This window comes from Sminthopsis crassicaudata, chromosome 5 (genome assembly GCF_048593235.1).
Source record: "Sminthopsis crassicaudata isolate SCR6 chromosome 5, ASM4859323v1, whole genome shotgun sequence".
Classification (NCBI taxonomy): Eukaryota; Metazoa; Chordata; class Mammalia; order Dasyuromorphia; family Dasyuridae; genus Sminthopsis; species Sminthopsis crassicaudata.
The window spans coordinates 242630819-242643776 of record NC_133621.1 but is presented as its reverse complement, the minus strand read 5'-3'; the positions used below and the strand labels follow the sequence as shown (position 1 = coordinate 242643776).

At 34.9% G+C, this 12958-nt stretch overlaps 1 protein-coding gene across 1 annotated transcript in view; it reads left to right on the top strand.

Moving 5' to 3' along the window:
- MRPS35 (mitochondrial ribosomal protein S35) overlaps window positions 1-12958 on the top strand; it is a 63408-nt gene that overhangs the window by 13026 nt on the left and 37424 nt on the right. The window contains 4 exon segments of the mRNA XM_074270670.1: window positions 5751-5803; window positions 6309-6476; window positions 8581-8641; window positions 10403-10542. Coding sequence (XP_074126771.1) covers window positions 5751-5803; window positions 6309-6476; window positions 8581-8641; window positions 10403-10542 — 422 coding nt within the window.

Sequence of the window (12958 nt, the reverse complement as noted above, 5' to 3'; positions counted from 1 at the left end):
ATCCATCAGAATTGATCATCATATAGTATTGTTGTTGAAGTATATAATGATCTCCTGTCCTGCTCATTTCATTCAGCATCAGTTCATGTAAGTCTCTCCAGGCCTTTCTGAAATCATCCTGCTGGTCATTTCTTACAGAACAATAATATTCCATAATATTCATATATTACAATTTATTCAGCTATTCTCCAATTGATGGGCATCCACTCAGTTTCCAGTTTCTGGCCACCACAAAGAGGGCTGCCACAAGTATTCTTGCACATACAGGTCCCTTTCCCTTCTTTAAGATCTCTTTGGGATATAAGCCCAGTAGTAACACTGCTGGGTCAAAGGTGATGCAAAGTTTGATAACTTTTTGAGCATAATTCCAAATTGCTCTCCAGAATGGCTGGATATATTCACAGTTCCACAAGGTACCTTTCTTAACACATTCACATCAGACTCTGCTTGTTCAGTAGCCATAGACAATTTACTCTCCATTCTTCTAGGGATGGGACAAGGGCCATCAGCATCTCTAGAGACATTACCAGAACCATCATGTGTGGGCTGACCTTTTGCACTGCCCATCCCCTACTTCATTCTGTACCAGTCCTACAAATTAAGCCATTTGTTCTGGGTTGAACCTGACTCAGACCAGTCCTTTGGTAAGAAAGATTTCATATTGAGATAAAATAAGATAATCATAGGTTATTCAACAGTTATCAAAAGGAAATTTACTTACCCAGGATAGGAGAAGAATGTTTAACCAGGATTAGTCTTGAGGACATCTGGAATTCATTCACCTGAGTGAGGTTCCTGTGCCTGTTCTTCTTTGTTCCCTATCTCAGTGTCCTTGATTGTTTTGTAGTCAGGTGATCAGGAAGTGCTGGTAACATCTTCAACAGTCCCTGAAGTCCATCAAATTTCAAAAGATATGTTTCTTTAAGGAAATAATATACATGGAAGAAGGATTAGAATATTGCACTTACTTAATACAAGTCCATTCTTTCTTATTTATCTGTAGTATAATTTTGTGGCATTTAATTACTAAAAGACCTCTGGGTTTGGTGTCAGGAATTAGGATATAAACCCACTGACACTACTATGAATCTGATGCTATCTGTGTGTACCTCTTTGGTCCTTAGTTTTCTTATCCATAAAAAATAACTTCTCTTATTCCTTCCAACTCTAAATGTATAATCTTTATGAACATCAGAACATTTCCTACTTTCTTTTGACTTTTCTCTCACTAGATTTATTGCTCTTAAAAGATTTTTGCTCTTAAAGAGAAAACTATTCCCTCTCCCTTGGGAAAACAAATTAAAAAAGAAAAATATTAATTGTCAGACAAAACATATGTCAATAATAGCCCTGCCCAAAATATATCTGTTTCATTCTGTACCCTGAATTCACCACCTCTGTGTCAGGGAGTGGATAGCATGTTTCATCATTAGTTTTTTAGAATCCTGGTTAATCACTATATTGATCATTTGTTTTAAAATGTTGTTATTGGGTAAATTGTTCTCCTGGTTTTGTTCACTTTACTCTGTATCAGTTATACACTTCTTCCCCAACTTCTTCTCTTAGAGAAAGATTAGGGTAGCATATGCCAGGTAAGGTGGAGCATCATCTTCAAATCCTGAAGGAGACAGCACTAAATTCTGAAATCAAAAGTCTTCGTAATAGGATTGTCCCTCAGATTGCTAGACCTGCTTCCAGCTTAACTTCCATCTCCATCAATGAGGGAAGAAATCATTATGCAAAAGGGGACCCACATCCATCATTACCACCAGCAACAATTGCTCACCAGTTGTCATCAACAAACAAATTGTCACAGGGCCTTGGGAATAATTGTTCTTTTCCCTGCATACCACTCACTAGTCTTGCCTCTATCCTAGGACTCGTGGCCGTCATATAGGGAAAGGATCACACATCTTCATCAACTTGCCACCCAATTGTTATTTTGACATTAGGCAAGCCAGCCCAGCTGAAGAATCAGAGCAGCTGAAAGGAGGAAGTGTGCTAGATCTTCATCTTCATCTTCCCATAGATTTGGAAGGAGATAGTCCCAGGAATCTGAACTCCAGAACCTTGGGGATATCAATGCCCACCAGCCAGGCCCCCACAGCCATCACTGAAGGAAGAAATTATTATGGAGAAAAGGCCCATCTTCCTCATCTCCCCTTCCCCCTTCGCTTCCCCCAGCTTACAGGAGTACAGGAACCCTGGGAGTGGCAGCACTTCCGCCCTTCCTCTCCTCCCCCACCACTTGCCTTAGACCTCTTATCTGTCACTGAGGGAAGCAACTCCTGTGGAAAAGGAGGAAACCATTCTACCAGTTTCCAATGAAGGCACCCTGAGGAAGAAACAGGAAGCAGCATGTGCCAGGCAAGTCATACTACTACCACCACCTTGACTACCATCTCATTAGACATGAATGGAAATGTTCCAGAACCCTGGACTGAAAAAAAATATTATTTTCAATCCAGTACCCACAGCCATCAAGCTGGGAAGCAAGTCTTATGGAAGTTCAGCCAAGACTGCTTCTATAGGTGCTGTAGCTATATCCATTAAAGGTCCAAAAAAGAAAGTACAATAGTTCAATAACAGAAATTTATATTTTCCATGGAAATAATGTTTTTTAAAAAATCAACATCTACTTTGCCCTAAGGATCATGGGGCTTTTCTGTCTGATTTGCAGCTGAAACCTTCTATAGGTATTGCCTCATTCATTAAAATGTAAATTTCTTGAGAGCAAGAACTGCCTATATTTCTCTTTATTCCCAGTGCTTTGCACATAGGAAACATTTGGTATGGATTTCATTCTTTTCTTAAAGCAAAAGAGTTTTTATTATATTCATATAGTATAATTTGATGTTCATTCAGTTGTGTCTGACTCTGTTGATTCTGTGGATCATAGCTTGCCATCATTTGATGGCTACTTCTTTAATTTCCAATTCTTTAATCTCACAAAAGATGTGCAGGAAATATTTTTATTCTTTTGCTCTTTCTTAGGTATTAGATTAAAGGCCAAGTTATAATATGGCTTTGTCAAAGGATACACACAGGTTAGTAGCTTTTGGGTAGTAGCAATTCTAAATTACTTTCTAGAATGTCTGAACCATTTCACAGCTTCACAAACAATGCATCTGTTTGCACAACAGCCCCTTTAACATTTGTTGTTTTCCTTTTTTTGTTAGCTTTGCCAATCTGGTGGGGCAGAAGTAGAACCTGAGATTACTTTAATTTGTATTTCTCTATTAATAACTTGTAGCATTTTTTTTTTTTCAGGTGAGTATTGATAGATTGGATTTCTTCCTTAGAAAGCAACCTATTTATATCCTTTATTAATTGGAGGATGGCCTTTTCTTAAAGATCTGAATCAGTACCTTATGCATATTTGAACTGAATCCCTTCCCATTAAAAACTTGCTGCAAAAATTTCTTCCCAGTTAACCTGTTTCCCTTCAAATTTTAGCTGCATTGTTTTGTTTGGGGATTTTGAGGTTATGTAATCAAAATTGGCCATTTCCCTTCCATATTTGGTCATGAACTATTAGATCTAAAAGATAATTATTCATTACTTATCTATTTTGTTTATGATGTCAGCCTCTATGTCCTAGTTATGTATCCATTCAAAGCTTCATTTTGGCACATAGTGCAAAATATTGCTCTACCCCTAGTTTCTGTCTTATTGCTTTCTGACTTTCCCTATGGTTTTTGCCCCTGGGGCGGGTCCTCTGAGGGGTGGGGCCAGTCCGGAGGAAGCCCAACACCCTCAACCCTTCCAGACAGGCATTGTGGAATGACCCAGTGCAGTGGCCTTGGTCTGGTCCCAAACCCAGGGCCTTGGGACAACTAGGGAGAGCCTGGCCCACGTGCTCCGAGGTGAGCTTCCTGACCAGCAGCGCCCCTCAGGGTATCCGAGACCCCCGGCTTCCCTGCAGTGGAGACCTGCCCATCTCCGTGAAGCCCTCTCTCACCCTGCCACTCAGGAGGCCCCACCTCGTCCACCTCAGCCTTCGGGTGGTCCCTCGGTCCTCCTGACCCGGAGCTCATCCTCCGGACCTCTGCCAGTTATCCTGTCCTCCCGGCCTAGCCATGGGCATCTGGCTCCCTGACTCCGGCCAATCCGATCTCTTAGTGGCCAGCTCTGTGCCGGGGCGGGGCGGGGGGGGGGGGGTTTCTCCGCTCTCCCCCCCACCCCACCCTGGGCTCATGTTTCTGCCTGTTTGGGGTAGTTGGAGTCTTTCAACTTGCTTGTTATTACTACTCAATACTTACTTACTTTTTTGCTTCTGTAGGTTTTATTACCTAATCTGTTCCATTTAATGACCTCCATTTTATCAATTATTTTAATAATTTGTTGTTTAGTTTGAAACATGCTTCTAGTAAGGCCCTTTCTTCTGTGTGTTAATCTCTTTTTAGACCTTTTGTTCCTTCCAGTCAGTTTTGTAGTTTTGTTATTTTTTTTTCTCTTTCTATAAAGCAATGCTTTGGTAGTTATATTGGTATGATATTGAATTTATTTGTGTTATATTATCATTATATTGGTTCATCTCTACTCTCATCAGTTTTTATTTCCCTAATTATTTTGGTCTGTCTTTATTTCTGTATATCTTATAGTTGTAATCTTAACGTTCCTTGATAGGTAGACTACCAGGTATTTTATAAATTTTGTTGTTATTTTAAATGAGATTTCTCATTTAATTTTTCTGCTGTTAGTAAATACTGAAAGTTAATATAGATTTATTTTATATTCTGAAACTTTGCTGAGGTTATTAATTACTTGAATTAATTTTTAATTGTCTAGTATTCTTTAATGATATCTGCAAAAAGCAATAATTTTGTTTCCTTTTTTGCCTATGCTTTTGTTTTGCTTAGTTTCTTTCTGAGATTAGATTATTTAAATTCTCTGATTTTTGTCTTATTTGGACATTTTGTATTTTTTAAAGTATTAACTCGTTTCCTTTGAGTTTTAGTTTTAAGTTAAGGATAAAGTAATTTCTAATGGTTTCCTTGAGTTTTTGTTTGTTGTGAATTCTTTTTTCATTTTTGATTCTAGTAACTTGATTAATTTGATATGTCCTGAGGTTGAAATCACATAGCTTCTTTCTTCATTTCTTTTCCTATTACCCACACTCTCAGACCTATCATGTAAAAGTGTAGCTTCCCCTTGGTACACATTGGATGTGTGACCCATCTCTGGGGTACAAGCCACAGAGCTGACAGTTGGCAACTCTTCCTGCCTCATCAAACTTGGTCCAGCTTCTTACCAATTGAGTCTTAGCACTGGTAGGCTTTTCCGGGCTAGGTCCTGTCCCTACTGCCCTCAGACTTCTATTTGTCTCTCTGGCTGATCTTAGAAAATTAACTTGTGATTTTTTTTCCTTGGTTTCACAATTATATTTTGTCTTGACACTCTAAAGTTCTTCTTGTAGGTATTTATTTATTTATTTTGGTGTTAAAAAGATGTGTTTTATTGCCAAGGAATAGTTTAGATTTATCCAAACACATGTTATGCTTTCATATATATTTATGTCAACAGTCTTATGTCCCCGTGATAGAATAAAAACTCGTGGCAATAAAAGCCATTTTCCTTGTAAGTATTTAGGGAGGAGTTGTCTGCATTGCTTCTTTCTGTTCTCCGTTCTTTGCTGGTTTCTACCAACCTTTAATTTTAAATATTAAGTAATTTAAGTTACCATTATGAGTTTAAAGTTAAACTACATGGCAAAATTAATTTTAAAAACTCTTTATTTTGCTTTGTAGTTAAAACAGAAAGCAATAAAACAGGGAAAACATCTGGAAAGTCCAAAAAACAGGTAAGCAGTAAAAGTAATGTTTGCCATAAATTTTTAAGTATAATTTTGGGAGATTTAAATGTTTACTTATATGTTGATACATAGTTATTTCAATGGTTGTTCTCCTTGCCTCAAGTAAAGGGAAATGTAACAACCCAAATGCAAAATGTGTTTTCATAGTGTGAATTCATGAATAGAGAGGAATAATTTTTAGGAAGGAAGTGAGTGAAAGTTCCTTTACTTAGGGTTTAAGGAGTCAGTAAAAATGGTACTTTAGTGAAATATTCTTTCTTAGATAGATAAATTCTGAAAAATTGGTTTAAAAAAGGATAAAATGATACCTCTTATTCCATGAAATTCTTAAAACTAAAACACAAGTTGCTCCTCTCTACTGCATATATTTTGCTTTACTTTGTTGCTTTTAAAATGGTTTTTAAAGAAAAAATTTGGACATGCACAAAAATATTCTTGTTTAAATATTCTTTTATTTATTTTTTTTTAATATTTTTAAATGTTTATTCTTTAGGTTCTAAATCCTAGGACAACAAAGATGACAGTGGATCAGGACTGGATGAGTGTTTATCCTGCTGCAGCACCATTTAAACCTTCAGCAGTGCCTCTTCCTATTCGAATGGGCTATCCAGTGGAAAAAGGAGTACCTATGGCCAAGGATGGAAATCTAGAACTTTTAAAGGTAAAATGAATTTCAGTTCTATTGGTTAAAGAAAAGAAAGAGAAAATGGTTTTCATTTGAATGTAGTAACTTGAATTAAGGTATAATATCCACACATTTAATTTTAATATGTGCTCATGTAATTATGTAATATGTTCATAATTTTCTTAGGGAGGCAGGGCCAAAGGAAATATATTCAGTAAGTGAAGTTGCTAACTATTTAGCTTTGTTGTTTTGGCCATGGGACTAGGAAAGTAAAATATGTATAAATTAGAAGTTTTGCCAGAGAAAAGATTATGAAAATTCTACTCCTTGGTCAGTTCTTGCTTTTTACCTCTCTAAAAAGACAGTAGAAAATTGATGAGACAAGCAAGTCTCAACTTCTGCATTCCTGAAACATCATAAAGTTATACATTAATAATTTGATTAATAGAAAACTATAATTTGTGGGCAGATTTTTAATTTAATGATATGAGCTATAGGATTTTTTTATTTTTGTAAAGAAAATAGGGCTACTAAGGTGATTTATATTGGAGAGCATTTCTTCTTATATTACAAATGACTAAGTAGTCTTATTTCTGTTATTCCACTAAATCAGCCCTGCATAGAACATTTTCCTTGGAGCTGAGAGGGCTGAAATTGAATTCTACTTTAGATACTTCATACCTATGTGATCTTGAGAAAGTCATCTAGCTTCTCTTAGCCATTTATAAAGTGGATATAATGGTACTTGGACTATATACCTCACAGCGCGACAATGACAAAACTTAATGCACTATGCAAATGTGAGTTATTGTTAGTATTATTAAAAGAGATTCTTTTTGACTCTTAGAAAAAAAGTTGACTGAAAGAGAATGCTGGAAATGAGCTGTGTTTTTAAAGGGAATATTTGAAGGAATCTAAGAAAATTACATTCAAGTTAAGAAATTATAAATGCTTCTGATAATAAGCGAATTTGATAATATTTTTTGCATACATATATATGTAGTAGAGTATGAATAATAAGAAGTAGTATGGCATAATAGAGAGAAAAATGATCTCAGAAACCCAAGTTCCTGCTTTGCCTTCTTATATGTCAATATACATATTGATATGTCACCCTAGGTAACCAATTTTACTTCTTAATTTTTTAGAAAAAGCTCTAATTGATTTTAACCGAAGAGAAGCTGGTAACTTGAATTGGTTGAGGGAGTGATCATTTAAGTCACAGGTTCAGTCCCTATCCTCCAATACAGAAGGAGTTAGTTTGAAGTAAGGTACAAGATAGACACAATAATAATAAACAATTATAAATAGTGAAAAAAGATGTGGCCTCAATATAAAAGATTTTTGTTTTTTTTGGTTGTTGTTTTTTATTCATTCATTCATTTATTTATTATTAAAAAAACAACAACAACAACAACATCATACCAGGATCTATCTTATTTCTCATGAAAGTTGTCACATTGTGTAGCTATCCATATCAAGTGATGCTACTGTGAATGAAAACAATTTTTAGATGTTTCTTTTGAAATTGTCCTCAAAGTACATTCTTTCAAGATTCCTTAGGTGACACGTTTTGTTTTATGTTTGAGAATTGCTTTGAATTTTACAAATAACCAAAAATAATTTGGGCAATAAGATGGATATTTTTGTTTAAAAATGGCTCCATGAGTCTTATGCTAGAGTATTGTCATTGTGAGAAATTGAGTCATTGGTCACAGATGAGCTTCTTTGCATCACATGGTATCTTCTAAATGCTTCAGAATGCTTGTGATGCTATGATTTAATAGAATAATTTCTGCTTAAAGAAAGCAAAAAGCTACACTGTCTTTACCATCTTTCCTTTTTGGCCAGGGTTACCAGGCTAGTCAGTAATAGGAATGCTGTAGACATAGGATAACTGAATTTCTGCAAAGTATTTGATAAAGTTTCTCCCCATAATTTTGTGGGCTAGATTAGGAATATTAGGTAGATTCTGAACTGGTTGAATGACCTACCCCTAACAAAAGAGCAACTTAAAGGAGAGAAGTTGCTGCTGCTGTTGTAGTTATCAGAAAGTTCATTGAAGGAGTATGCTTTATTTTTTTAAAATCTTCTTAAGATATTTTATTAACTTATTTTCTTAAATGTGGATTCATTTCAGATCCCCAATTTCTTGCATTTGACTCCTGTGGCAATTAAAAAGCATTGTGAAGCTCTAAAAGGTGAGTGATTATTTAAAGTTTGTGTAAACAGTACAAAAAATAAAAAATTTCATAACTGTAATATATTATAAAACTTCTAACTTGTTTTAATATTTCTGTTAAATTTCTCCTTTTTAAAAAATTTTATATTATTTTCCCCATGCTTCTTAGTAGTCTTTTTCTTGTATTTATTGAATTTATTTTATCATAGAGACTGAGAGTCGAAGACCTGAATTAAAATCCTGCCTACTTAGCTTGCTGTGTGACCCTGGACAAGTCATATAACATCTCTCGACCTTAGTTTGCTCACCTGTAAAATGGGGATAATAATAGCATCTATTTCAGGATTGTTGTGAGGATCAATTGAGTATGTAAATCTATAAAGTATTTTATAAACTTTAAAGTCTACATAAATACTATTATTATTAACTGTAATGTTTACTGTAATGTTCAGTTCTAGACCTTATGAGGAATAAAAAGAATTAGAATAGTTTAGTTTAGTTGACATAGAGATTCCATATGTAAAAAGGCAAAAAAACATATTTATAGAGTAATATTGTCAAATAGAATTTAAAGTAGGACAAATTGAAGAAATAGATGTCAAAGAACAAGATGTTAATATTTTGGCTAAGTGAAACCACAAGAATGAACTATTTTGAACCTTCCAAGGAGACAAGGAGTTCTAGGTTTAGTAAGTAGATGGGTTATACAGAGGAGCAAATTTGTGAATATCTTTTTTGAGAAATTGAATTCAAGGGTGGTTTTAAAAAATGTAGGTTGAATTTACAACAAAGTGGAAGGACTAGAGGGAACCACCTGTTGGACATGCTTAGTATATGCATTCAGAGCAAAGATAGAAGAACAAAGCAGAATTTCAGAGAGGCAGGTTCATCCTAGTATTCCCATTCCCACTCTTTGTCTAGGATAGGCTTTCCTATTGGATTCTGACTTCTCAGTGCTTGTGATCAATAATTTAGGCTGTAGGCCAAAGTAACACAAAAAAAGGGACAGAGAATAAATATACTCTTTCCAAAGTTACACCCTTTCTGAAGGGAAGATATGGCATGTAGCTGGAATTTCAGCTTTGAGAGATAAGGAAATTATTAAAGGGAGGTGCCTGAGGCTCTTTATGCTTTAAACCTCTGGAGGGTTAACTAAGCAATGTAAAATAATACTTATATGCTACTTTCACTATAATATATATATAAAAAATTTTTTTTATCCCTAAATGCCTTCACAGTCTGTTTCCTTAATTTGACTATGTATTAGATTGTAATGGACTGAGTGGTGGAGAGAAAAGGAGGGGTAAGACTAGGAATGACAAAAAAATGAGGGAAGATCATGAACAGAGAATGAGGAATCTTGAAGAATAAATTCTTTAGCTGAAAGAACATAGAACTAGAAGCCAGGAGAACTGGGTTCTAGTCAGAGTTCTGCCATTAACAACTTGTATAATTTTGAGTAATCACTGAATATTTCTAAATTTCATTTTTTTCTTTGTTAAATGGGGATATATCAACTGCTTTGGCTTTCTCATTTCATCATCATCATCAGTCACATTTTTGAAGTACTTTAAGGTCTGCAAAACATTTTACATCCATTATCTCATTGGATGACAAGCTTAATATGAGCTTCAAAAAGGTAATGTGAAAATGTGAAAATATATTTTATAAACCAACTTCCTATTATTTTTGCAATTTGATAAACGAACACTGTTGGAGTCTGAAGAGGTCTCTATATTCTCTACATAGCCATATTTGAAATAAACTTTAAAATTCCCAGATTTCTGTACTGAATGGCCAAAAGCACTGGACAGTGATGAGAAATGTGAGAAGCATTTTCCCATTGAAATTGAGACAACTAGTTATGTTTCAGCAGGACCATCTCTTTATAATCCCAAAGCAAGAGCTGTGACATTAAAGGTAAGACAACTTTTTTTTAAAATTAATTTTATAATTATAACTTTTTTTTTTTGACAGTACATAAGCATGGGTAATTTTTTACAACATTATCCCTTGCATTCCCTTCTGTTCCGAATTTTCCTCTCCTTTCCTTCACCCCCTCCCCTAGAAGGCAGGCATTCCCATACATGTTAAATATGTTATAATATATCCTAGATACAATATATGTGTGCAGAACTGAATTTTTTTTGTTGCACAGGAAGAAATGGATTTAGAAGGTAAAAAATAACCCAGGAAGAAAAACAAAAATGCAAACAGTTTACACTCATTTCCCAATGTTCCTTCTCTGGGTGGAGCTGATTCTGTCCAATATTGATCAATTGGATCTGAATTAGAATTAGATCTTCTCTTTGTTGAAGATATTCAGTTCCATTGGAATACATCCTCATACAGTATTATTGTTGAAGTGTATAATGATCTCCTGGTTCTGCTCATTTCACTCAGCATCAGTTCATATAAGTCTCTCCAAGCCTCTCTGTATTCATCCTGCTGGGTAAGACAACTTTTAAAAAAATTAAGAAGCATTGTGACATATTTATCTTAAGAATTTTTAACCTCAAATTTAAAATAAATTAACATTGTTTAATCACCCTACTTCACTGATGCCTGATTTTAGAGACATCACATTTAAATACTGTTCTACTTAAGAGAGCATCTGACCAGAGTAAAATTTGATAGGGACTGCCACTTACCTGCTTCTGGGCTCTAGGTCTTTTTTGGTGTAGACTGGTATTAATTCGTGGTATGAATTTTTCATATTTTGTGGTTTCTTTTGGCACAGTAAATGACCATTTCATTCATATGTTACAATATGTTCAGCTATTCTTTTTCACAGGAAAGTCACATTACATTACAGGTAAACACCTAAACAGTCTTTGACTGACTACACCTTCCCCATCTTATGCTTGTACAAAGAAGTGATTTTTTTTGGAATCCAAATGTAAGATTACATTTATCCCAATTAAATTTTCTCTTATATTCAACCCAACATTCAATCCTTTTAAGACTTTTGAATTCTGATTCTTTTGTCCCAGCTTTGTGTCATTTGCAACTTGTGTGTGTTGATTAAAATGTTAAAGAGTAAAGGCCATCTATAGATAAATGGGATACTTGAAGAGAGTCTTTTCTTCCTAGTTTACTTTTATCCATTAATGTCCACTTTTCTGGTAATTAGTTCCAAATCAACCTCATCATATTATTGTCTAATCCACATCATTAGATCTTTTCCACAAGAAAACAGTCAGATGCTTTCCTTAAATCTCGATAAACTTTTCTGCTTGGCAGTTTGGATTTATTTTTAAAAATAAGAAAAATATGTAAAATACTTATAGTCAGATATCCCATTGCTAGGCATATACTGTCAAGAAGATCAAAGACTTCCAAAGACTAGGAATAAGGTAATGTCAATTAAGTAAAGAATAATTAAACAAATTGTTGTTTGTGGTAAATGAAGGTAAAGCAATATTACCATGGTATTAGAAATGATGAATCTGGAGAATTCAGAGAACTTGGGAGCACTTATATGAACCACCATAGGGAAATATGCTATCAGTCAATAAGCAAGCATTTATTAAATATCCACTGGTTTCTGAGCATTGTAGTAGCATTTAGAAATATAAAGACATAAATGAATTAGCCCTTACAACTAAGGGTATACAGGGACTTGAATTTGGAGTTCAGGATGATATGACGGGATATGGAAACAATATACACAAATATCATTAAATTCTAAATGTATATAATATGTAAAATATATAAAATAAAATGTATCTAAAATAAATGCCTGCTGATTTTGGAGTAGAACAAAGCTTCTTAAACTGTGAGTCGTGACCCTATATGGAGTTGCGACCCTATATATGGAATTACTTGATTGAAAGTGAGGGTCATAAAATTATGGTTTATTATCAGTAAATGTTTGATTTGTAAACCTATTTTATATCTCTTTATACCTGGAAAGTTATAAAGTTCTTGGGTGATAAAGGGTTGTGGGTAGCAAATATACCCATAAGTGGGTAGCTCTGGAATAGAAGATGCTCATAGCTGAAGGCATCAGGAAAGACTTCATGTGGAATGTGATGTTTGAGCCAAGCTCTGAAGCAAAGGAGAGGTTCTAAGAGGCAGAGGTGAGGAAAGTGTAGATTTCCAGATATGGAGGACAGCATACACTGTTTGTAAGGAACACAGAGGCCAATTTGGCTAGACTGTGTAAGAAAGGGGAATAATATACAATAAAGTTAGAAAGATGTGTTGAGGAGGCTGTAAAGAGCTTTACAAAGCAACCAGGGAAACATATCTGATCCCAGAGGTAGTAGTGTGAGATAGGTGAATAGAAAGGAAGGGACAAAGGTGAGATGCACGTTTATGGAAGCAGAATGCA